Here is a 27,039-nt window from a genome sequence, read left to right as displayed (position 1 = left end):
TGCAGGTGAATTGGTACAAGAGCCAATGCAAGGGCCCTTTTGTTCCATCTGAGGTAAGAGGGGGGCAGAGAGGCTACCGAGTAGGCACAAGGCAGATGGAGAGCGTTGGGCTCAGAATGGATTCTGGTCTCATGCTATATTTCTCATGCTTCTCTCATGGAAGTTTCACAATGAGCAAATGTGAGTCTTTTTTGGGCAAAAATGCCAGTATTGCGTTTGCATTGAAGAATTTCACTGGTGAGGTTTGGGATGAGAATAACAGTAGGGTGTGTGTCTGTGCACGGCCAGTGTTAGCTAAAGGCAGGAGGGTAGGCTAGTGGGTAGTTGGTGCTTGATATTGATTTTCAGAGCTCCTGCTACATATTCAGCCGCCTCTCCTATCTTTTCTGCAGATAACTGTCTCTGAAAGCCCCTCCAGTGTGCCACAGGCTGTACAAAGAAAGCTGAAGTCAAATGACAGGAAAATGATAAAGGTAGCCAAAAATAAGGTGAGGAACAGTAGCCAGAGAACTCTGAAGAGAAGGAGGTAGGCTGATGAAAATGGATAGGTAAGGTGATCTGTGGGAGAGGGTGGCACTGGGAGATGCAGGATTTGCCTAGATTTCTTATGGATTCACATGACCTCCTCATAGTACAGGCACAGTGTGAAGGGATGTTGGACAAGGTGAAAGAGCCGGTGCCAGAAGAGATGTGTGCAGAGAGAAAGCCTCTGGGCACCACCTTCCCAGATGAGCCCACCAACGAAAGGTCAGTTGTACCCTCTGTTGCCTCCATCGGCAGGAGATTGCAGCCCTGGTTTGCTGGGAGGACCACACACCATGTCCTCTCCAATCTGTCGGTCACCTGTGGGAGAGGCTGGTCTCCACTTGCTGGGTCTTTTCCCCTGGGCAAGGGGGTCTGGGTGCTTCCCAGGAGGAAGAAAAGAGGGAAAGGGCTGTGGGGACAGTCCACTAGGTCTTTTCTCTGGATGGGTCCATGATGGAGGTCCCTGAAGGGCTGGTGGCTCTGGGACATAGGAGGAGCGCGCATGGCTGGGTTCCTATGTAGGTGTGCTTGCTTCCATGGGGCAGGCCAGCACTGACTCTCCTTGCTTTTTCAAACATATATTTAACAGTGACCTTGTGGACTTATTCCCCAAGTTATTGTGCCTGGGAATTGTATTCTTTTATCCCTGGCTTCACACCCTACCCTGAATCTCCTAGCTCCCGCCCAGGTTAGATGTTTGGATTTGGCCTTGAACCCTCATAGGAGGATGAACCCATGAGGGCACCTGACAGGGGTGATGGCCTTTCTGCACAGTCCCCCACTAGCTTCTGGGAGCCCTGGTGAAGGCATCAGGATCGTCTTTCTATGGAATGTTCAGGTCTCTTTTGCCCTGACCTTCCCTCTGTCCTGAGCCCATCCTGTCCCCTGAGCATCCAGTGCCACCCTGTGGTCTGCCCTACTGACTTCCTCTTCCCTTCCTCAGGAAGGTCAGCAGTTACCCCGCACCACTGTCCCTGACACTGAAGACCGTAAGCACTTACCCATCTGTAAGATGAGAAGGCAGGATCAAGCAAGGCTTGGGGTGGTGGGTGAGGAGGTGATAGCAGCCTGGGTCCTGAGGACTTCTTTGTTTCCCGGGCGCATCTGTGGATCTGAGACCCTAAAGCATCTAGTTTTGAAATCCTTTAAACAGTAAGCACACTTGGGGCCCTCAGGCGGGAGGACTAGGATAGGCCAGGCCATCCAGTCATGGGCTTGCTCATTGAGAGGTGCTTTCAAGTCTACTTCAGGGTGCAAATCTCAGAGAAACTGTCTTCTTCCCCACCCGTCCCCCCTTCGGTCTATGATTGTGGTGACCAACAAGGTTTCCTGGATGCTTACCATGATGCGCCTGCTTCTCCCTGACCATTCCCTGCCACCCGGAGGATCTAGCTTTGTGAGCACCATAGTCCCAATGACAGCCCTGGGCCCTGTGACTCCCAGAAAACATTAGCCAGTCCTCTAACTTCATTCCTCTTTTTCTCCTAGATCCAGCTTGGGCAAGTACTTCAGAGGTAGTGGGAATATGAAGAAGGTCAAAGACCCCGGTGCGTGTGAGCAGGGAGATTAACAGGAGGCGTGGAGGAGTCAACCGCAGGACTCAGTTCAGTGAAGCAGCCCCTGTCCTCTGCTCCTCCCTGCGCAGTTCCGTGGACTCAGCTGCTGAAACGCACAAAAGGGGAGCTTGTGGACTTTCTCCGTGGGTTGCCCCCAACCCAGCATGACCTCAACTCTTTCGTGGTGGACATGTGTGTCTACAGTGTGAGCACCTACTTCCTCCCTGAGGCCGGCAGAGGTGGGTAGGAGGTTTATTTGGATCCTGAGCTGATTTTCTCTTTCAGGAAAAGATGTTCTGCTTTTCTGCCAATATGCAGTTCAAGGAGGGTGAGTGTCGATAGAGACTCATGCCCCCACCCCCACCTCTCTCAGGCTTTCCTCATCCCTTCCCTCCTATTCCCTCTTCAACTCCCACCATGCCCCCAATCCACCGTTGTCTGACCTATGTCCGTTTCTACCTATCCCACCACAAACCACGCAGTAGAGACACAGAGACTTTGGTGGCTCATGTCTCCATCCCACACGTTGGGACACTTCTTACATTCTACAGGGGCTACACTCGAGTATTGAATCCTCTGAAGAAGATAAAATGGGAAACTCTGATAGCAAATGACTAGAATGGGGAGGTCAAGGAAGGCCTTTCTATGCGACTGACTTGGATCTGATTCTCAAGGGGCGAGAAAGTAAATAGTAGGGTCTGAGAATTATACACCAAAGGAACAGCCAAGGCAGTTGTCCTGAGGCATGTACAAGTATGGTGTGTGTGTGTGGAAAAGCTTGGCTTACCATGTGCGTTAGGAAGACAGTGGTAGGAAGTGCAGTCAGGGTGGTAGGTGGGCCCAGCTCACAGGAAATCTTGTGGGCCATGAGAAGAGCTAGGAGATTTATTCTTCCTATGAAGGCGGTCATTGGGGAGCTTTAAGAAAGGAATATTATAGTCTACTTTTGTTAAAAGCTTACTATGAATGCGCCTTGGAGGATGGACGGAAAGACAGCAACAGTAGGAATAAGGATAGGAGGTAAGAGACAACTGTGAGTCTATAGGTGACATGCATGATGTTTCAGGGAATTCCCCCTGAAAGTGGAGCCAACTGGACTTGTTGATGGAGTGTATGTGATTGGTGAGGGATAGAAAGGAATCAAGCATGTCACTTAAAGCCTCAAGTCTGCCAACTGTGTAAGGCTTATGCTTGAGAGGGTGGAGGGCTAAGTTTGCTGTAAGTTTTTAGTTATATTGATGGTGAGGCCTCTGAAGCTCCTGAGGAAGTGTTGGCTATAGAAAAATGACAGTCGTACAGCTTAATAGTTCAATCAATGAATACATGTAAGCACACTAGAAGAAATACAAAGATTTAAAATCAACTTCATTGAAATATAAACTGTATTCAATATAATACGCTTGTTTGGGGTATACAGATTATTGAGTTTGGATGAGTGCATTACCCACCTATTGATACAAAGGCTTTTAAGAGTCCTATTACATTCCTCCAGAATCTCATGTTATCATATATAGAGAAATGTATACACATTAAAGAGTTGGAGAAAGATACAAGGCAGTCAAAGATAAGTCTGATTGATGTGCACAGTCCATGAGGATTTTCACTTTGACGAAGGACATTGGTTAGGAATTACACTGTGTTCCCCTTAAAATATGTGTCATAAATCTGAACCTGTGGCACCAGCGCTTGGCTCATCAGTTTGTTGTATTTTGGTGGCTGGTGTGTTGCTTTGAGGCTGGAAGCGATGCCACTGCTATTTAAAATGCCAGCAGGGTCATTTATGGCGGACAGGTTTCAGCGGAGCTTCCAGACTAAGACAGATTAGGAAAAATACGGCCTGGCAAAATTGTACTTGAATGTGTTAGCAATGATAATTTCTATAGTTTGAGCATTTTGTTGGGTTACTTTTCTTTGGAATGAGTCCAAATATGGATCTCTTTCAGTCCCTTAGCCAAATAGCTGCCTTCCAAATTTCCTGGCGTAGACAGATGGGTGCTTCCAATGCTTCTTTAGCTTGTTGAAACGATTGTTATTCCATCAATTCCTGGAGCCTTATTTGTCTAATGCTTTCAGTGAGGCCTGAACTACTTCCTTAAACACCATTGAGTCTTGCTCACATGCTACCTCCTGAAATGGTGGAATGTTCACTAGTTCTTTTGGAACAGTGACTTTGTTTATTCTTTCCATCTTCTCTTGATGCTTCCTACACTACACAATGCTTTGCCCTGAGATTCTTTCAATGTTGACTTTTTTTTAGTTCTTCTTTAAAAATATGCTGATTGTGATTTTCCTTTTTGATTCTCAAAATCTAGGTCTTTAATATTTCCTTATAGTATTTTTCTCTGTTTTCTTGAGCTGCTCTTTGACATTTTGTATTCAGCTCTCTTTGACTTCATCATTTCTTTCATTTACTTTACCTACTTTAAGATTAAGAGCAAATTTCAGAGTCTCTTCTGATATGCACTTTGAGTTTTTTTAATCCTCTTTTTAATGACCTTTTGCTTTTCCTGAATGGTGTTCTTGATGTCGGCCCGCAGCTCATCAAGTCTTCTGTCATTAGTGTTCGATGCGGCAAATTTGTTATTCAGATAGTCACAAAAATTCGGATGGGATAGAGCCAAGATTCTATTTTGACTCTTGTGGACTTGTTCTAATTTCCTTAAGTTTTATCCTGAATTTACATATGAGCAATTGATGGTCTGTTCCACAGTCAGCCCCTGGCCTGGTTTTCACTGCTGATATTGAGTTTCTCCTATTTTCTTCCCAGAAGTGTAGTCAAATTGTTGTCTGTGTATTCCAAGTGTTTATGCTGTTGAAAAAAGGTATTTACTATTAACAAGTGGTTGGTCTTTCAAAATTCTATCATGTAAACTCCAACTTAATCTTCTATCATATAGGGCATATTTTCCATCTCTTGTTCTTTCTATTTTTCCCCCCAATTTTTGCATTCTAATACCCAATGGTTATCAATGGAACTTGCTGGCATTAAAAAAAAAACAAATTTCTGACAGAAAGTGTTGATAGAATTATTCAATCCTTTCAATATTAGCTTTTGTGGTTTGTAGATAAATTTGAATAATAGTTGTGTTGTTCAGATTTTTCTAAGACCTGAGTGAGCCATGCAGTAGAGACCTGCGGAGATAGCCCTGTGACGTTTACACTACTTTCAGATTCACAAGAGTTTTCACACCCTGGTCTGTGATCTTCCTGAATTTGGCATCATTGTGACTGGCAACTTGAGTCTGAAGAAGTATTTATGGTCTAGTATAGGATATATGGGCTAATATTGGGCTTCTGGACTTGATCTGGAATGGGCTGGAATGTTTTCTCAGTATACAATTTCTCTTTGATATAAAGCTTTCTCGTACATATATGTGAGTGTCTCTAGATTTGTTTCTCTAGTCTATCCTGACTAACACAACATACATCCAAATAATTGCTCGGAAGAAGAGGCCTTGGAAGTGTGAGAAATAAAATTCAGTAGAATGATCTTCAGAGATCTTCAACAGATGGCGGAAGTAATTGAAAACCTAGAAACCCTACACCAAGTAGAACTCCAGATGATAATAATAACATAATATATTGAGAAAATACGGAGAAATGACAGAGTAATAAAATTGAAGAAAAAGAAAGCCGAATTAATGAGCTTGAAAAAAATTTTTCTACTACAACTGATGAGAGGAATAACCAACAAAACAAAGGAATCTATGTGACAGCATCAAGAGGAAGAACCTATACCTCACTGGGATGCCAGAGAAAGAAGTAACTAACAAAGGAAAAATCTACAGAGAAAATAGTACAAGAAATCAGGGGAAAAGAACTTCCCTGACAAAATAAAGGAGAAGAAAAATACTATCCAAGAAACTGAGAGAACCTCAAACAGTATGAAGCCACAAAGCAAACATCACAACACATTATAGTAAAATTGCTCAATATTAAGGAAGAGGAGTGAATCCATACAGCAAATAGAGTGGAAAAACCAGTCACCTAGAAAGAACACCAACACTAAGCCTTGATTTCGCATCAAAAACCATGCAGGCAAGAAGACAATGAAATGACATGCATAAAATGCTAAAAGAAAGAAGCTGACAACCAGAATCCTACAGCTACAAAAACTGTCCCTCAAATAGGAGGGAGAAATAAGAGTACTTCCACAGAAGGATAAATTAAATAAATTTACTAAAAATAAGACCACCACTACAAAAATTACCAACAGGAACTTTTGGAGCAGAGAATTAACAGCATAAGAAAGCTTGAGAGTAGTACTCCCTCAATACAAGAACACTTTGTTCTATTAAACTGGCATTCCAAGATGCTCACCTTCCCGACACGATCACTGAAGACATAGTGGGTACATAAGCAAATGTGAAGAAAGCTGATGGTGCCTGGTTATCAAAAAGTATAGTTTCCCCAATAAAATGATGGTGGAAAAAAAGCTGTAGTGCCTGGGGTCTTAAAGACTTGAAGATAAACAAGCGGATATCTAGCTGAGAAGCAACAAAGCCCACATAGAAGAAGCACACCATCCTGTGTGATCACGGGGTGCCAATAGGATCAGGTATCAGGCATCAAGGAACAAAAAATCATATCATTGATTTTTTGCAGAGTGGAGACATAAAGCCCATCTGTAGACAACTGGATGTCCCCTCACAGAGGGGTCACAAGGAAGAGATGAGCCAGTTAGGGTGCAGTATAGCACCATTGAAAGATACAACTTTCCTCTAGTTCTTTAATGCTCCCCCACCCCCAATTCTACCTCACAAATCTGGCTAGACCAGTGGATGTACAGTGGTACAGATAAGAGCTGGAAATACAGAGAATATAGGACAGAAAAACCCCTCAGGACCAATAATGAGAGTAGCGATACCAGGAGGGGAAGGGGAAGGTGGGGGCGAAAGGGAGAACCAATCACAATGATCTACATATAACCCCTGCCCTCGGGGACAGACAACAGAAAAGTGGATAAAGGGAGACATCAGACAGTGTAAGACATGAAAAAATAATAATAATTTATAAATTATCAAGGGTTCATGAGAGAGGGACGGTGGGGGAGGACAGGAGCGGCAAATAAGGAGTTGATATCAAGGGCTCAAGTAGAAAGAAAATGTTTTGAGAATGATTATGGTAACACATGGACAAATGTGCTTGACACAATGGCTGTATGTATGGATTGTGATAAGAGTTGAACAAGCACCCAATAAAATGATTTTTTTTTAAAAAGAAAGCTTGAGAGTAACATGCAAGTTACCAACAGGAATAAATCAATACAATAAAAGCAGTACACAGCAACATAAAAATAGAGGAAGAACAAAGAAACCAATAAAATCACAAAATGAAAATTACAGCGCAAAATGACACACATATCCATAAAGAAACCAGATGGTGCCTATCAATATATATATAATTTTTTCTAGTTTTTAATATTTCCTGCTTTATTTTTGATTAAGGGTTTTATCTGTTGTGCTGTTATTGTTCCTTTTGTTGGCTTTTAGGTATGTTTTCCAGTATGTGAAATCCAGGATAAATCTATAGAGACAGTAACTGTATTAATGGCTTTGGGGGAGATGGGAAGAGAGGTGGAAGGAAATGGGGAACTAACTAATAATGAGTTAAAGAGGGAATAAAAAGTTCTAGGGATGTTTGAAGTGATAGTTATACAACTCTTTAATATGACCGTCGATGACACTGTCAATATGCTTCTCCAGCACCACAAGTCAAATGCATGGACTCTTCTTCATTCTTACTTACTCAGTGTTCAACTCGCACATGTATGTGAGGCAAGGAACCATCCCATGGCTTGAGTCAAGTCTTCGGGAACTCCCATTCTTCTCATCGTTGTCCAGAGCTGATTATGATCCACCTAAGTACATACCTTGACATAATCACTAAAACAAAGAAACATCCTTCTGAGATTCTCTGATTCAATATACCACTCCCTAAAACAACTGGGCCTAGGACTCCCAAACAACTCAGCAATACCTCTACTGAGCATCTACCCCAAAGAAGTAAGGGACCGAAAACAAACGTGTATGCGCTCTCCCGTGTTCATTGCAGCACAGTTCACAATAGGAAGAAGCTTGACACAATGCTATAGCCTATCAGAAAAAAGAAACTGTATGCACACACAATGGCATATTTTGTTGTTATTAGATGCTGTACAGTCGGTTCTGACTCAGAGTGACCCTGTGTGCAACAGAACAAAGCACTCCCTATTCCTGTCCCATCCTTACAAATGACAGAGATGCAGCCACTGTACCAATCACTCTTGTTCAAGGGATTCCTCTTTCTCGCTGCCTTGCTAGCTTACCAAGCATGATGTCCTTTTTCAGGGACTAGTCTCTTCTGACAACCCATCCAAAACACTTGCGAGGAAATCTCACCATCCTTGCCTCTAAGGAGCATTCTGGCTATATTTCTTCCAAGTTATTTTGTTTGTTCTTTTGGCAGTCCATGGAACTTTCAATGTTCTTCACTAGCACAATGATTCATATACGTGGGTTCTACTTCAGTCTTCTCTATTCAATGTCCAACTTCCACATGTATATGAAGTAATGGTGAATACCATGGCTTAGGTAAGGAGCATTTTAGTTCTCAGAGGTGCATTGCTTTTCAACACTTAAAAGAGGTCTTGTGCTGCAGATTTACCCAATGGGTCGTTTAATCTCTTGACTGCTGCTTCCATGAACATTCACTGTGGATCCAAGCAAGATGTAATCTTTGACAACTTCAATCTTTTCTCCGTTTACTGTGATGTTACCTACTGGTCCAGTGCTGAGAATTTTGGTCTTCTTTTTCTTTTTAATCTTCCTTCCTTTCTTTCTTTTAACAATTTCATTGACACTTCACCCACATATAATATAATTCAGTAATTGAACCATATCAAGAAGACTTGTAAAATCATTACCACAATCAATTTTAGAACATTTTCCTTATACTCATTGTTATTCATTTAATTATGTTTTCAAAATTTTGGCCATAATATAAACAACAAAACATTCTCCAATTCGACAACCTGCACATGTAAAATTCCCTGCCCTTGATTATACTCTTTGTGTTGTACGCTAATGATTGAGATCCTTTTCCAAATGTTTCCACCACCATTAACATAAAATCAATGCTCCTAAGCAAAAACTCTTCCTCTTTCACCCAAGGTAAGCATAGGTCAAGTTTAATTCTTTTTTTATTTTTTTATATACAAGAATAATTTATTATTTTTTCTTTTTTTACATTTTATTAGGAGCTCATACAACTCTTATCATGATCCATACATATACATACATCAATTGTATAAAGCACATCTGTACATTCTTTGCCCTAATCACTCTCAAAGCATCTGCTCTCCACTTAAGCCCTTTGCATCAGGTCCTTTTTTTTCCCCCTCCCTCCCCGCTCCTCCCTCCCTCATGAGCCCTTGATAATCCACAGATTGTTATTTTGTCAAGTTTAATTCTTTTTAAAAACAGTATTCACATAGCATACACTTCCATAGTTAAATCGCTTTTTAAAAGAGTTGTAGATCCATCATCACAACCAGTTCTAATGTTCCCTCCCGCCTCCTGCACTGCTTGTTTGCTGCCCTGTTTCCCTCACCCTCTCCACTCCCCCCCACCCCATTTCTTCATAAACCATATGCACTCACTCCTGTGCTTCATAAACCAGGAACCCTAACAGAAATGACAAAAAAACAAAAACAGAAAGAAAATAATAATATAAAGATTAAAAGAAAGAAAAAACACCAAAAATACAAAGGGGTATCCCCCCCAAAAAAACGATGAGACCTGCACTGGGCAGAACTTTCTTAGTACACATTTCCCCCCTAAGAGGCACGCAGCCAACAACTTGCTCTGAGTTCATTCAGCAAGTGCCGTAGCCTGGGAAGGTTCTCCGATGGCAGCTGTGAAATTTGTTTTCCTGCCCGGGAAAAATGACACAGAAACTGATGTGATATTGAACATGTCTTACAAGGAGAGCTATGGGAAAAACTCAAGTGTACAAGTGGTTTTCTTGTTTCAAAAATGGTGAAATGCCCATAGATGACAGCCCTCTTTCCAGACGTCCCTCAACTTCGTGAACAGCCAGAAGTATAGACTTCGTAGTACATTTGGACTTCCTGCCACCAGATCAGACTTGCTCAAGCTTTCTAGTTAGAGGTTCTGAAAATATTGTTTAACACTGTGCACCTAAAAGGCGTGATTTGTGGCAGACGGGACTGGTTTAGCCATCACGACAATGCACCTGCTCACCCAGACATCTCAGTAGGCCAGTTTTGGATCCAAAACAGCATGCCTCTCTTGCTACTCACCTGACCTTGCTCCGTGAGATTTCTTTTTGTTTCTGTGAATGCAGAGGGGCAGGAAAGGACAGCAATTTGACGACAGAGAAGAAATGAAGGGAAAAACAAGAGAGGTGTGTCAGTCATCCAGATAGATGAGTTTGAAAATTATTTCCAAGAATGGAATCGCAGATTTCACAAATGTATTAAGTGAAGTGGAGAGTACTTTGAAAGTCATAAGGTTGTTTTATTAAAAAAAAAATTAAAAATCAAATATATAGCTTTGGGGGAAAATCCATTTGTGGGGGTGGGGGTGCTCCCTGATATTGTAAAAGACAGAGAGGAAATTTCTGTCATGGAAAAATCAAGAAACATTTGTACATAGAGCAAATTCATGTTGGTTGAAGGGAAGTTAACTGACCAAGTGTCATATTATATTGTGGTTTGATCCATCATAACCAAGTTGACAATAATCTCTGCCTGATAGTAAAGCTGTTTTCAGTCCCATGCCTGTGGCTGGAAGGGGATATGCCCAAAAGATTAAGAAGATGGAAACAACCTCAATGTCCATTAGAGGAAGAATGTATAAGGAAAGATTGGTGCATACGCAAAATGGAATGCTATTCATCACTGAAAGCAATGGTAAAACCACGGAGCACCTCATGGCATGGATGGGCTTGGAGAACATCATGCTAGGTGAAACTAGTCAACCACAAAAAGTCAAGTATTATATGGCATTGGGTCATAAAGAAAATATCAAGACAAGGTTCTTCATATCAAAGGAAACAGACTTTGATGGGTTACCAAGTGGGCAGGAGGGCAAAGGAGAGTAGAGAAGCAGTAGATCAAAGGATAGATGGGTCATCCCTCCAGGGAAGTGGAAGATAGTATTCCAGAAGAAGGAGAAGGAGGAGGAGGAAGAGGAGGAGGAGAAAGAAGAGAAGAAGAAGGAGGAGGAGAAGAAGAGAAATGAAGGGGGAAGGGTGAGGGAAAGCTGTTGGGGAGGTATTGAAAAATAGTCTAAATCATTAAATACAAAATGGATGGCCTGAAAAGTAAACCCACACCTAGCACACAATAAGAAATTGTTTTACAAAATGATATACATGGAAAGAAGGAAACATATCCAGAGGTGGGTTGATTGCCGTGATAAATTCAGTTCCGCAGAAGCGTTCTCAATTTAGGGTTTGTTCTCTCCCGTGCCTCTCCTCATCTTTCTGTTCTCCCTGTCAGATACCTCCTTCTTTACGATCTAACCCTGAGTCCAAGGACAGCCATGTCCACCCCTCTCCTGACAACAGCAGCCGCTCTGCCCTCATCAAATTTCTTTCCCCCAAAAATCTGTAAAGCACAGACATAAAATTAAATATATTTAAGATGAGAATGTTTTGCACAATAAATTCTAAAAGGGAAATGTCTGCATCGAAGGGTCAGCCTGACATTTGAGTGGTTAAGCTCACTGTAGGAAAGTAGGCTTTCACAAACGACTCACAGTGATGCAGATATTATGGGAAACTACTCTCACATTTGAAAATACTCGTGTGCTTCGATTGGAAGGTGACAGAGTGGGGTCACGAGTCCTGGACTACTCTAAAACTCAGGCTAGGGTGTGCACCACTGGTGGTGCGCTGTAACCCTTGTCAACCCAAGCACTGGCATTCTGTGTCTTCCAGAGTATTGCTCCATTGTTTTTTATAGCGACACCTTCTTGCTCTATTAATAAACCTCATTTCAGATGCTATGCAGAACACCAAGATATTAAAAGAAACAGTGAAAGCACATTAGAAATAAATGGCAGCGAAAGTGTAGCACAAAACAATGTATTTTGAAGATCATCTTTGTGCACGAATATATTTACCACACCTACACACAGACACATGCACATCCAACACACAGGCGTTGGATTACTCTGAGACAGGGCTGGTGCTTCCTGTCTGTCGCAGGTTGAGTGACCACAGACAAGCCTGTGTATCCAGAACATTCTTCCCACACACTGGATGTCTGCTGCATTCAGGAAAGCTTCTCCCTCGCTTCTGCCACCATTATTTGCAAAGCCTCTCTGAGGTCATCAAAGCTGTAGTTGTAGCATTAGTTAAGAGTCAGGGGAGCCAGCCCCTAATACATCATCCCAGGTCTGGTAGGCACACTTGTACAGTGATGATAAGTAAAGATTATACTAAAGTCATAGAGAGCATGAGAGACTGGAATAATGGAGTCAGATGCATTTCACGGTAGCATGCTCACCTCAGCCTCACTTGGTGGTCCATGTGGAGAAAGAGATTTATTGCTAACCAAGGCTTATATATTCTCTGGGGACGTGCAAGCCGCCTGATTACAGGTGAAGACACGCCACAGGAAAGGGTTGTGCTATAGGTGATACAGTAATGGGAGGGGTGATCTAAGGGAATATACACTACGGGAAGAGGAGGGAATAAGGATATACATGTGACAAGATGGGCCGACCCTAGATTCATGATGGCAGCCTAACCTTGATTGCCTTAGAGCTGGAGACTATTAAGCCTAAGCTTTCAGGGGAAGCAGTCCACTGTCCCTAACAGTGAGCCCTGCCAATTAAGGGAGAAACAATGGTGTCTGCTTGCTCTGCATGGCTGGAGTCTTCAGGGAGATAACTTGACAATCATTTACCATGAGTTGTACGCGGTGCCCGAAGTCTAACATATATTTGGGGGAGACGACTTGGGAGAAATCTTTGTTTCCAACAGTTGACAGAAAGACATTCTGCTCCAATGTTCACTAATGAAAAGTATTCATGGTGGAAAAGAAAAGTTCAATCCATGCTAGTTTTACACAATAGGTAATGAAACAGTTCTACAGCCAAAGTGTGTCGGACAAGAGGATAAAGCAGGTGCATTCTTTTTATAGAATAATTTTATTGGGGGCTCATACAACTCTTATCACAATCCATACATACATCCATTGTGTCAAGCACATTTGTATATTTGTTGCCATCATCATTCTTAAAACAGTTGCTTTCTGCTTGAGCCCTTGATATCAGCTCCTCATTTTCCCCCTCCCTCCCTGCTCACCCCACCCTCTGGAACCCTTGAAAATTTATAAATTATTATTATTTTGTCATGTCTTACACTCTCCCTTCACCCACTTTTCTGTTGTCCATCCCCCAGGGAGGAGGTTATATGTAGATACTTGTAATTGGTTCCCCCTTTCTACCCCACCTTCCCTCTACCCTCCTGGTATCACCACTCTCACCACAGGTCCTGAAGGGATCATCTGTCCTGGATCCCCTGTGTTTCCAGTTGCTATCTGTACCAGTGTACAACCTCTGGTCTAGCCGGATTTGTAAGGGAGAATTGGGATCATGGTAGTGGTGGGGAGGAAGTGATGGGCTCAAATCTAGAGCCCTGGATTTATTTACCAAGTACTGTTTAAAATCCAGGGACTCTCAAGCAAATTCAACTCGTGTGTCAGAATATCTGTGTGTGTCAGAGTAGCTTATGGGTGTTTTTTCAGGAGTAAATTGCTGGGTCTTTCTTGGAAGGCACCTCTGGATAGACTGGACACATTCACTATGCGCACATCAACCGCTTACAGCACTCCGAGCCAGGCCAGAAGCTGAGTAACCACGTGAACACTCATGACATCATAAAGGGTGCTCACTGCCATTTCAGTGTGGGTGGGTCAGCTCACTTCAAGGTTGATCCTGAAGGGGAGCTCAGGGTGGCTAGGTAACTGGCCTAAGTGTCTTACAATGCTCTCATGATAGCGTTATTTTAGGCGGCACCATCAAGAGTTCGATAAAAAGGACTGTACTGAGATGGGAAGATTCAGTAAGTAAATATTTATGTGTGTGTGTATTGTCTTAATTGTTTCTGCCCATCCATACTCCTGTGGCTTTTCTATTCTTTCTACTCCCTCCTGTTAACGGCCTAACAGACTTGCCTGAGATTGATAGTGTCTGAATCACCTTTTTTGAGGGAGGGCCTGGCCCTCACGAGGCACCTGGCTTAGGTGTCTAAGGTTTGATGAAGCTGTTAGCCCGTTTTTAAACATTTCCCTGAATGATCCCCCCCCCAAGGCAATTAATAGCAGTTTCCCAAAGTTGCTGACTTTGGGTCTATACATTGACCTCAAGCCTTAACCAGGTGCAGGGGTGGGTGGAAAGATAGGGAACCAAAACAAACCCCTAAAAGTGAGTACAGAGTGAAATACAGAGGAAATGACCACCACCACCCACTTTCTGAGTAGCATGCCCCAGGGTAAAACGTCAAATAAAGTTTCCATGATAGCAAAGAAAATTACAAGAGACAAAGAGGTGGGCTACATAATGATAAAAAGTAGCAATGTACCAGAAAGATCCTAAGTCAGATAGCACCAAAACATACCCTCAAAAGTACAGGAAGTAGTAGCTGATGGAGGTGAAAGAAGGAAATCCAGATTCACCCCCTTTCAGTAAATACTGAATGACTGGGCAGAAAATCAGCAAGGAGACAGACGGTCTCCCTGAATAACACAGAATAATGGGGTCTAAATGCCTTGAACAGAAGAATCTGTCCAACAGCAAAGTACATTCTTTGTCTTATTTTTCTTAAAGCATCCATGTACCATTAGCCCACACAGATTATCTCCTGGGCCATCGAGCAAGCCTCGACATCTATAATAATTGGAATACAGATTATTTTTCTCTGACCATCAAGGAATCAAAAGGGAATCAGTACAAAGCAAAACTAAAAATCTCGAAAGACTTGGAAGTTATTGTGGGTACCTATCATTAGGACTCTTGGTACAAAAGAGCCGAGTCTGGAAAGGTGTGTAGGCACTCATTCAGGATCACAGCAATGAAAAGCCTTTGAGGCTGAGAAAAGGAGGGTCTCCTTTAGTATCTCAGCAATGTGCGGTTGAGGCCAAGGATGGACGCAGGGAGATGGTGTAGGACGCTGTTAATTCAGCCCCACGTGTCATTTAAGTGTCCTGGTTGTTCATGAAGCCATTTGGGTGTCTGATTGGATTTGGGAGGTAGGAGAGAAGTTGCTTCCCATGTGTGGGTGCAGTTGCTGGAGTGCTGACAAGGAAGGTAAGGCTCGGATGCCTTCTTGGTGTATGGCTGGTGTCCACCCTAAGTATGGACATGTCTTTCCGATGCCTTGTAGATCCGACCCCTTTAAAAAAGCTTCACTAGAGTAACCATCCTCTGCGGGATTTCTCTCCTCATGCTTGCTGTCAGATAGTAGAGACATAGAGGGAGGCTATATGATTGTAAAAGGACCAGCCCACCACAAGACCTAATGACCCTCTATCTCGATAGAGGAGCGAGCTGATGCAGGCTGTCGTTCCTCCCTCGGGACAGGTTGGCATTGTGTTTCCCCACTGTGGTGTTGGCCCGAAAGGGGTTACATGAAGTGGGTGGGACCCACTGATGTGTCTTCCAACTTATGTTCTTGTTCCCAATTTCAGAATGTTTTTGCTTTTGTTCCCAATTTCAGAAAGCAAAGAGAGAAAAAAAGGCCGGAAATTTTTCCGGGGAAATCCTGATGAGGATGATAGTAGGTATGAGCCTCAGCCTCCATACCAGCAAGACGATGGACAGACAGTGGAACTAAGGGATGTCGGTGAGCAGCTCCAAGGAAGACAGTAAGTGACTAGGCACCTTGGTTTGCAGGTAGCAACCACAGAGTCTACGTACCCCTCTCCCCCTCTCTCTGTTTGGTTTTCACTTCCCCCACTTGAAAATGGAAGGATGCTAGACATGGCATGATGGCTGAGCACGTCTGATTGTACTGCTATCGACGGGGGAGGGGAGGTTGTGTGGAAGGCATTCTAAGAATGTCTGGAAACCTGCCTTCATTTCATAGTCCCCCCTACACCGGCCAGCCTAATAGCAGAGTTGGCTCGTCTAATAAGAAGCACTTCCGTATCACCGTGTGGGTGGACCGAAGATTTCTGAAAAGAGAAGAGGAGAAGAGGAGAGACGGAAAGTCCAGGAGCTGCTTTAAAATAACAGTGAGTATTCTTGACAAATGTCTGCAGTGTACAGCAGGAGGAGCCCTGGTGGAGTAGTGCTTGCTATTTGAGCTGCCAACCTCCAGGTCAGCAGTACGAAATCACCAACCACTCTGTGGGGGGAAGATGCGGCTTTCTACTCCTGTAAACTTTAGTCTCTGAACCCCACTGGGGCAGGTCTACCCTGTCCCATAGGGTCGGGTCGCTATGAGTCGGAATGGCCTGGAGTTTGGTTTTGAGTTTTGTTGCTGGGGTGGTGGTGATGGTGGGGACGGGGAGGCTGCTCAGGTTCAGTTGAACTGATCTTATGAAGAAATGCTAGGCCCTTTCCTGGAGGCAGAGGGAGTTGGGCATCTCCATTTTTTTGATTACAAGGAGTTAAAACACACGATCATCTAAAGGAGCAGAGAAGACATACAGAGGGTGAGGGGTCACAGAAATGCCAGCACATGATCTGAAGGCAAAGGATGGAACTATGTCCAAGGAGATGGAGCAACTCGCCACACCGTCACTTAGTCAGAGTACATCAAAGTGTGTGTGTGTGTGTGTGTGTGTGTGTGTGTGTGTGTGAGAGAGAGAGAGAGAGAGAGAGAGAGAGAGAGAGAGAGAGAGAGAGAGAGAGAGAGTTGCAGTGACATGGAGAGCAATGGCTAGTCTCTGGAGTCCTTGCCAGAGCCACAGGCAGGGTCTGCACGAAGTGGGACCTCCTGGGATCTTAGAAAGTTCCCAGTCTTAGAAAGTTCAAAGTCGTATCAAGTTGATGATTTGGAGGAGAGCTTTGGGAATGGTCAGAAACATAAGAGTTCTCAATGGTGCCTTCTCTAAACACCTTTTGAGGCTCAGCAGGAAGTCCGAACAGAAGACTTAGTGGGGCCTGTTCCGCAGCCTTCAGTCTATGCTCTGCCACTCTTCTCTCCTATACCTTCTTTTCCTCTTAGGTACCTTACGGGAGAAAGCAAGATAAGACATGGCTACGGAATTCCATCAAGAACCAATGCAGCGCCTCCTTTACCCCGCATGATGTAAGGGAGCACAGTGCAGCCAGATGCCTGGGTAGAGGGGAGGTGGCCTGGGTCATCAGGGGTCTTTAGCCCTTAACACCATTGCTGTTGCCTCTGCTCCCTGTAGTTCCACTACAAGCAAAAGCAAGCTGAGTTCTTGATCCAGGATGCTAGCACTGGATCTGGGCTGAAGCTTATCCAATGTCATCTCAGTGACGAGGAGGATCAAAAGGTGTGTGCTGAGCAGATTCACTGTATAGCATCACTATGGATTGAAATTGACCTGATGGCAGGGGGCTAGTTTGGGCGCAGGAAGACAGCCCAGAGGCTAGACACTCTTCTGTGGGTTCACCGTTCCTCATACTTACGTTGCATCTATCTCTTTTCTGCAGATATCTATCATTGTCAACCCATCTGTTCTATTCCATTTTATACAGAATAAATTGAAGCCAGAGCAAATGGAGCTGCTAAAGGTAATGAATGCAATCAAGACATGCTGTGCACCCACACACAGACCCGCTTCCTCACTCCCCACCCTCGTGCAGCCCACCTGCCCACCACCACACATGCTTCAGAATTGCTAACTCTGTCTCTGCAGATGCTCCTGGACGTAGGAGAGGATGGCTCCCAGGGAGCTCTTGACTGGGACATGGCTGCCAGTGGTAACTCTAGTGCTGGTGAAGGCATGTGGGAGGGAGACTTAGCGATGGTATGGGGGGGGCCACTGGTGCTTGTCCAGCTTAGCCTATCCCTGCCTCCTGGCTCCCTTCTCTTGCCATCCTACAGACGTGGTAGACCACGATAGCAACTTGACCCCAGATGCGAGAGAAAACCTGGCTGCCATTCTGAAGATACTTGCAGAGAATTTCCAGCAGGTGAGGCCTCAGGACGGTTGCTGGTTACGTCGAAGGGTAGGCAGGATGAGGTGGAGGGCAGATCCCTTTCCGAGGCCCTACGTGTAGTACCTGGCACTCGCATTTCTCTTCCTCAAAGCCGTTGTCCTTGGCGTGTGGCGGCAATAGACCGTACCAGCTAAGTGACCTCTCGGACATGCTGCAGGAGGTCCCCGATGTCAAGGCCTGGAGCCCATCTAGCAACGAGGTAAGAAGTGGGAACCAGATCCAGGAGCGAGGGGGGATAGGTGACAGTGCTCCTCCGGGTGATAATACGGGGCAAGAGGGTGAGGAATAGAGGTACGGGGGGCTCAGGTGTCTGGCTGTCCCTGAGACTCCTGTCCCTTGCTTCCTCCCATTCTCAGATAGTGTCCGAAGGGGAGCTTGGAAACATGGAAGAGCTAAAGATTGACGAGGGAAGGCTGGAAGGAGACCCACTGTACGACACTTGCTCAGACCAGGCTGCCAACATAAGGTCAGTGAGGAGTCGCTGGGTGAGGTACACGACTACACCCCCAACTAGGAGCCCAAAGGTTGGCAGTCTGAACACAGCCAGGGACACCTCGGAGGGCGGGCCTGGCACTCTGTTTCTGCAAGGTCACACTCGTGGACACCCTATGGGGCGCATGAATACATCCCATCCATGGGGCTGCCACGAGTCAGAGTCCACTCCACACTGACTAACAGCAATGACAAGGTCAGTGGCAACCACTGCCAACCTTCCAGGAACAGTCAGTCCCTCGTGTCCTCAGCTCCCTGACTGTGTCTGTCCTTGGAGGTTGCAGCCTCGGTCCTTGGGAAAACGACTTTCCCTGCTCATTCCTCTCTGTCTCTCTGCTCTATTTAGAGGTTTCCCTGTTCCCCTCTGTTTCTCACTCCTCTTCACTCAGCCATCTCTGGAATGGCCTTCCCTGAATGTGCCCCCCAACGCAGGTCAGATCCCTCCCTCCCTCCCTAGGAGCAACAGTGTACACACAGTGCCCCCTTCTGCTCTGAGGCTGCCTGGAGCCAAATACTGCCGCCTGAAATGAGAAAGTTCCTCCTGACCAGGGCGTCCTGCTGAGAGCAGCCTTCCTGCCTCTGTGCCCTGATGGGGCCTCCTCGCTCAGTGTGTGATGGACCTTTTCTCCCAGAAAGTCCCCTGCCCTCTCCCAGGCTGTCAGTGGGGACTCTGCCCCATGCTAAGTGCTGAGCCCAGCTTGACTGTATCATGACATCTGTCTCTCTGCCTCAATGCCAGGAGGTGGGTCTTGCTGGGGCAGAGAGCTGGGCTCCCTGAGCCAGAAGGGGCTCACCTGCAATGAGGACAGGGCCTTCCAGAGCAGATGTGGAGTTTGGCAGGCTGAGGACAGGGTTGGGTGAGGAGACAGGTACAAGGCCCCCTGGAACCCACATGTTGAGCCATTCAGTGTCGTCCTTCAGAAGAGGAATGGGTACACACAGGTGGTCTGAGTCCTCAGACAAGGGACCAACTAAGACAGGCGCTGTTGTACAGGGGTCACGAGAGGAGACAGGGTGATGTTCTTGAGAGAGCTCACAGACCCTCAAATCCATGCGATGCAGTCATCTGAGCCTTTCCTCCCAGGCAAGGTGTGCTGCGCCATGGCTGCTTGGCTTCTTATGCCCAGCTCCGATGGGAACACACAGGGGACAATGTACCTGGCTCCACGGCATGATTAAATGAAGTACAAACAACGCAGCAGCAGAGGGGTCACATCCCCTCTCTTCCTTCCTTTGTCCCTAATCCCCACCACACAGATCATTTCTCTTCATCGTCCTTGTCTGTCTTGGCTTCCTTTCTCCTTGGTCTCCAGTCTGCTTGGTCTCCCCCTCCCTTTCCTCCCTGTGTCCATCGCTTTGTGTCCTCCTCTCCTCCTTATCCTACCACACTCGTCGCCTGCCCTGGCATCCTGCACCACCCCTAGGCGGGTGCAGTGGGGGTGTTCTGGTTTTGTCAAGGACCAGACCTTGCAGACCGGTAGATACCTGGTGAGGGAGCAGAACCCTGGGTGCCACCCCCAACCCCTCACCTCCAGAGCCTTCCCTGCAGAAGGGGGCCAAGGCGGTCCCCATGGAAATTTCCCAGGAGAATGGAGAGGGGTCAGGAAAGAGATGGAGGGGCTGTGCCTTGAGACCATCTCTAAGGGAGATGGCCAGTGATCCACAGGGAAGGTGGGCCCAAGAACCTGGTACTCAGGCTGAGCGAGGGAGCTCCCGGGGCTGCTGAATGGACAGGACGCACTGGACTCCGCTCATGGGCATCTACCTGATCGCTAAACGCAGGCAGAGCAGTGCTGTAGTGTCAACCACGGCTTCCTCTTTTTGGTTCTTAACAGTGACATCCTGGACAGTTTCTCGAGATCGTTATGCCTGGTAAGTGCCAACCATCCTTACTGCCTCCTCTTGCTAACATCGGTGACCTGCACACCTCCCCTCAAGTCCTTTGTATCCCGCCTCGCTTATAGGTGTGCATGACACACGTGCCTGTTTTAGAGTACCTTGACCCCTGACAGGTCATAGCTCTTCTCCCTTTAAAAGAGTCCCTAAAACACAGACACGCATGCCTTGCACATGATCGTCGAAGCTCCCAGGCATAATGGAGCAGACCTCCACTGTAGTCTGGCTCAGAGAATTCACAGGGCCATTTCACAGCTGACCGCGGGCCCCTGACCCTCACCCTCTCCTGGACCCCTTCATCTCCTTGCTCAACCAGTGTGACCACCCTGGTCCTCACTGCTGCTTGCTTGCTTTCCCCAGGATGGGGAGGACTTACCACCGAAACCAGTGCCACCTCCACCACCACCATCACCATCACCAAGGCTGCTGCCATCACCGCCACCCGCAGGAGCAGCAGCAAAAGCAGCTGTTTTCACTGATCCAGGCATTGTTGAGACAGTGAAACCCTGCACGGTGAGTTGCAGGTTAAGAGGGAGGTTTGGCGTATTGCAAGGAAGGGTGTGTCCGCTGCAATGGCCTGTCTCCTTCCAATTCTAGGATGACACTCCAGGTTCCGCGTTCTTGAAAGATGCAGTATTTGAGTTCTTGTACAAGTAAGTCCCCTCTGAAGCCCCAAGTCAGGGCGGACTGGTATGGAGACGGCCACCCAGTCACAGGCCTGCTCAGGGGACTTTAAGTCCATTGAGGGGGCCCAGAACACAAAAATCCTGTCTCCTCTGCTTTCCCACAGATATTACTGGATCTACGACTATCACGATCGGCAGGATCTCTTGAATGTCTACCACCAAGAGGCCTGTTTCTCGCTGACTACTCCCTTCAACCCTGAGGATCTAGCTCCGTAAGTATCACAGATCTGATGACAGCCCTGAACCCTGTGAGTCCCCAGCAGCCACTGACCAGTGCCCCGCCTGCTCTCCCTGCTTCCTTCCTAGAAACAGTTTGGGTGAGTACTTCAAGTGTAGCAGGAATATGAAGACACTTGAGGACCCTGGTAAGTGTGTAAGGGGGGAGACTGGGTGTGCCAGGAGGGTGTGCAGGAGTCAAGCGTGGGGACCAGATGAGTGAGGCAGTCTCTCACCTTTCCTTCTCCCCTTGTACAGCTCATTGGTTCCGCTGGCTGAAATATACCAGACACAACATCGTTGACTTCCTTGGCACCTTGCCCCAAACCCAGCATGACCTTAGCTCTTTCATGGTGGACATGTGTGTCCACATGGTGAGACCCTGCTTCTTCCTCCCTGAGGCAGGCCCACAGAGCGGAGGAGGGGTGGAGACTTAGTGGGAGCCTGGGAGCCTGAGCAGTTCTTCTCTTTCAGGAAAAGATGGTCTGCTTTTCTATCACTGGGATTTTCAAGCAGGGTGAGTGTTTGTAGGGTCCCTTCTCCGTGTTCCCCAATGCTCCCTCTCGGCGCTCTCCAGGCTTCCCTCTTCCCTTCCCTTCCTGATCCCCACTGTGTTGTCCCACTCCCACCATGTCCCTAACCCACAGCCATAACTGCCTGTCCCCCCACCGAGCAGGTGTTTGGGACACAGGGCACAGAGTTAGATGGCTCTCATCCCCTCCCCTCACTCTGCCACTTTAGGACACTTGCTTAAACCCTTGGTCTCCGCATTTACAAAACGAAGCAAGTAACAATATCCCTTTTTTGGCTGCCCTGACAAACTGAAACAAGTGAACGTGTGAAGAGATTGTCCCAGGGGCTGACACAGAGGAGGGGCCCTATCACTGCGTGGGGATGGCGCATACTGTTGCCTTCCCCGGTGCTAATGCCTCTACCTCACCTCCCAGTGGACAGTTGCCACTGCCTGTCCTCCTCCAGGATGCTGTGGGAAAAGAAGACTTTGAAACTAGGGGTGGGGGGAGTGGGGGTGGAGAAGACGGGCTGTCGCTAGTGGAGGTCATGTAAGCAGTGGCGACTCTGAGGGATATTGTTGTCTGTTGTCCTTGCACAGTGGATGCAGCGTGTCAGGCTCGTGCCTACTGTTTCACAAGGACCTTTGTCGCTCTTACTAATAGAGACTTCAGGTAAGTGCTTGTTGTGAGTGCCACGGGGAAACAACCATCCTGGCCTGAAGCCTGTAAGAAGATGACGTCGTGGTCCTCAGTGTTGCCCCATAATTGCACAATTCCAAAAGGTCGATGGATGCCCAAGAGCACCCCAGCCTTGTGGTTAAGTTCATAAGTTCTAGTATAAGAACAGCGTATTCTCACCCTGACTCCAACCTTCACCAGCTTTGTGGCCTCGGTCAAGTGACACAGCCTGTCACTCTGTGTCCTCCTTGAACTAAGACGGTTACAGCATCCACCTCCGGGGACTGTTGTAAAGGGTTAAGGGACGTTTGAAACCATCTGTGGGCTGGGGGTCAACCTACAGATCTTCCAAAGCTGGCAGACCTATCTTCAAAGGTAGGGCCCATCGGGTGGAAAAGGGTACCAAGCAAAGAATCTGGGAGGTAGGCAGGCAGTGATGGAAGGAGCGTGCTGGCTGAGTGGGAGCTAGGCAGTTATCCTCTGTCCAGCTGTCTGAGGACCCATTCTTTCCCCAGGCTATGCATTGTCAACGACCAACTGACTGTGACAGAAGCCAAACCCAAAGAGACCTGGAGCACTCCCGCGCAAGCTCCCGCTTTCAGCTCCACGCCCACCATCACCCAGGAGCAGCAGGATATGGTGCAGGCCTTCTCTACCTGGTCTGGGATGGCATTGCCATGGTCTCTAAAGTGAGTGCTGGGAATTTCAGGGTTTGGATTAGCTGGGAGGAGCAATGGAATGGAAGGAAAAGTACTTGCAGGCAAATTGGAAGATAGTTGTGTGGATTTCCTGCTTCCTCAAAAGCACAGGTCCATGAAAAAGTTACCCTAATTGTATACTAACATATGCAAATGATCTCAAGACAATGCCCTGCTCAGACAGGACATAGTCCTTTCTATGGAACTGTCTAAGGCATCCACTAAAAAAATTAGTAGCAGTAACAAATAGTTGCAATAAGATGGCAGGATGTAAGTTCCATAAACAGTCATCATTATTTAGGTCTACACATATGCAGTGCATGAAAGGAAGAAAATTATTTCATGGTAAAACTACAGAAAAAGGTTTTTTAAAAGTGAAAAATTTATACTCAGATATAGGAATAACACTGTTTAAGTAATCACACACACCAAAACAAAACAATTAAAAACACACACTGCCATTGAGTTGCCACTGCTAGCAACCCTATCGGACAAAGTAGGGCTGCCCGAGAATTTATATCTCCAGAGGAGCCCGCAGCCTCTCCTGCTGCTGGGGAATGAGACTGGCCAAGACTTCACGTCTTTACGGGAGCAGACAGCCTCCTCTTTCTGCAGCGGAGTGCATAGCGCTGACCTGGCGCTTCACAGCTCGGCGTGTAACACACTCCTCCGCCGGGCCCCCATTCAGTGATTAAAGACCACCTTAAGAAACAGGAGGACACCCCATGTTCCTGGATTGACAGATGTAACATGGCGGGGATCAAAGCACTCCCCGAATTTCATCTGCAAATCCAGTGAAATCCCCATAAGAACCCCAGCTGGCTCCTTTGTAGAAATGAATTACTGAGCCCAGGATGTGTACGGAAATGCAATGGCGCCAGAACACCCAAACAACCTTGCAAGTGAAAAACAGCCATGCCGGCTCAGTGATTAAGACTGGGTGGTGCTGGTATTCAAATAGCCATAGATCAATAGAGCCCACAGATAAATTTCCACATCCACCGTCAATTGATTTTCTACCAGGTTTTCAGAAAAATTCACCAGGTGAGGCCAGAACACTTAGATAGCCACTCCCAGAAGAATGGATGTGGACCCTGCTCTCACATCATGTACAAAAATTAATTCAAAAATGGATTAAAGACCACTTTTTAAACAAGGTCTTTCTCAGAACACAGTCCTCAAGCTGGTGTGTGTGTGCCAGTCAAACAATGGCATAGAGCTAGTGGTGGCACTTCATAGGCGAGCAAGGGTCTACTCGGCCGTGTTACTGGACATCACCCGCTGTTCTCACGCCCACAGATGCCTGGAAGATAACCAATGGGTATATACTGTCGCCAAAAAAGCCTTTATGATTTTCAAGGTAAGGTCTGGGAACTGAGCCTGTGAAAGGTGCTTGCTTCTGAGCCTTCAGGAAGGCCAAGAAGGGGTAAGCAAGGTGGCCCACGGAGGAAACTCCGGGCCTCTGGCTTTCCTGAAAACCCAGCTCTTTCCCTTCTCTTCCTCCAGGTCCAGGGCAGGATCCCAGAAGAGGCCTTCCAACAAAGCCTCTAAAAGGGCCACTTTGATATTGTCTCTGTCTTTCTAACAGCTTTGTTCCCTTCCTCTCTCACTGAGGACACGTCCATGAGTAAGGATGGAGGCCCAATGGTCCAAGAAGCCAAACTTCACTTGTGGTCAGCCTCTGAAGCACAGACAGACCAGTTGTTCTGTGGACTTTGCCAGCTTGCCATCCTTGCTTATTTTCGCAATAAAAATGGATGTTTCCTGTTGCATGTTGTGTGTCCTGAATTGCCCTTGTCTCGTTTCAGACATGAGCTTGCCTCTTCAGTCGTCACAGTCCCTTACAGACTCACCAGGTTGTGTCCTTAGGTAGGTTGTCAGTGGGAAGACACTCTCCCTTCTGAGGATCGGCCTTTGGAAACAGTGTGATGCCACCAGAAGTTGTGCCTGGAACTGGTATGTTAGCTGACACAACCCGGGCTTTGCAAGGGACATCGGACTGGTCAGCGAGGGTAGCAGAAGGAAGAAAGGTAGTGATTCAGATGGTTTTCTTTCTGATCTTACTCCATTTTTGCCAAAGACCATCTATGGTCTATGCCAGGAGTTCTCAACCTGTGGGTCGTGACCCCTTGGGGGGGTCAAACGACCCTTTCACAAGGGTTGCCCGATTCATAACAGTAGCAAAATTACAGTTATGGAGTAGCAATGAAAATAGTGTTATGGTTGGGGTCACCACACATGAGGAACTGTATTAAAGGGTCCTGGCATTAGGAAGGTTGAGAACCACTGGTCTATACTCATGATTTACATACATGTTAATGGGAAGTTGGCCTTTACACACCTCTCACCATGCTTCCACCTTTTGTCTCCTCCACCGTAGAGCCCTCTCACCTTCTCTGAATGTATACCCATCCAGGCATCTCTTTTAGCACCTGCAGACAGAGAGAGGCCTCCTGTCTCCCCAGTGCACTCCTGACAGCTCTGGCACCAGGTACTCCATGTTCCCTTTCATCCGGGGTTTCAGCCAGCTTTTCCCCACTTCCGAACAGACAGACAGTACAAGGTCTCACGTCGCTTCTGTCGAATCTTTCTCAATGCCTGCCACCTAGCTGTTCACAATCTCGGGCAAATGTTGAACAGCCTCATTAGGAAGAAGAGGCTGTCTCACCTGTTACTGAACAGTGGCAGTGTATGCATCAAGTTAGAGTCGCTGAGCTCCTGGATTCTCTTGTGGAAGGGACTCTGGAGCTTATTCCATGACTGCTCTACTCCTGCTCTGTACATGGTTGGACCTCTCCGTGCTTGAGTTCCTTCCTCGCCAGTTGCTGGGTTTATAGCTATGACATATGTCTTTTACGTGGCTCCCTCACTGTTCGTGGACATAATAACCATTTGTGGACATACGGCCAAGTGTCCTTTCTTTTCAAAGTTTTACCTTGTTATCGCTTCTTGGCCTTTTGGCTAAGATCAAGTGCAAAAGTTTTACCGTGTTAAGATGGATCATGTTAACAGTTTTATCAGCATATAATTTACATATCATAGTTTACTAGTTCAATAATTGTGTTAGTCTGCGTGTAAAAAGGAAGGGAAAAATGAAAACTGGAATAACAGAAAAGAGCAATGCAGAGAAAGAAAGATTAAAATGTAAAGGATAGAAAAGGCAAAATTAAGATGTCAGACAGTGCAAGATATGGCAAAATAATAATTTATAAATTGTCAGGGGTTCATGGGGGAGGAGGGACAGAGGGGAAAAAATGAGGAGCTGATGCCAGGGGCTTAGGTGGAGAGCAAATGTTTTGAGAACGATGAGGGCAATGAACGTACAAATGTGCTTTGCACAATTGATGTATGTATGGATTGTGATAAAAGTTGTAGAAGCCCTAATAAAATGATTTTTTTAAAAGCAAAATTAAAAAACATCAAAAAGGAGATTGTGGAGGACAGGGCAGAGAAAGGAGAAAACACAAGATACCTGGTACAGGTCAGCTCCTTATGCCTGCCAAGGAGGTCACCAAAGCTAAGGGGGTAGAGCAGAGGTCTTGCTGACCTGTAAAGGGTCTGGGGTCAGGTTTCCTACCCAGTTGGAGTAAGAAAAAGAAAAAGAAAGAGCTTTATATACAAGAGCAGTT

General features: G+C 46.2%; 1 protein-coding gene across 1 annotated transcript; it reads left to right on the top strand.

Annotated features, from left to right (window-relative positions):
• Positions 1 to 652: 652 nt before the first annotated feature.
• Positions 653 to 25,124, top strand: LOC142433470 (nuclear RNA export factor 2-like). Its single transcript, XM_075538387.1, has 23 exons — positions 653 to 747; positions 2,014 to 2,072; positions 2,171 to 2,320; positions 15,813 to 15,960; positions 16,182 to 16,329; positions 17,268 to 17,351; positions 17,458 to 17,562; positions 17,723 to 17,803; positions 17,929 to 17,992; positions 18,117 to 18,205; positions 18,324 to 18,431; positions 18,589 to 18,698; positions 20,560 to 20,596; positions 20,981 to 21,133; positions 21,218 to 21,273; positions 21,411 to 21,518; positions 21,613 to 21,671; positions 21,781 to 21,896; positions 21,997 to 22,039; positions 22,634 to 22,706; positions 23,228 to 23,401; positions 24,710 to 24,770; positions 24,917 to 25,124. The coding sequence occupies exons 1-23, from the start codon at positions 653 to 655 to the stop codon at positions 24,959 to 24,961; spliced, it is 2,166 nt and encodes a 721-aa protein (XP_075394502.1). The 3' UTR covers positions 24,962 to 25,124.
• Positions 25,125 to 27,039: the final 1,915 nt, after the last annotated feature.

Source organism: Tenrec ecaudatus, chromosome X (genome assembly GCF_050624435.1).
Source record: "Tenrec ecaudatus isolate mTenEca1 chromosome X, mTenEca1.hap1, whole genome shotgun sequence".
Classification (NCBI taxonomy): Eukaryota; Metazoa; Chordata; class Mammalia; order Afrosoricida; family Tenrecidae; genus Tenrec; species Tenrec ecaudatus.
The sequence above is the reverse complement of the archived record's forward strand: the minus strand, read 5'-3'. Positions and strand labels throughout refer to the sequence as shown.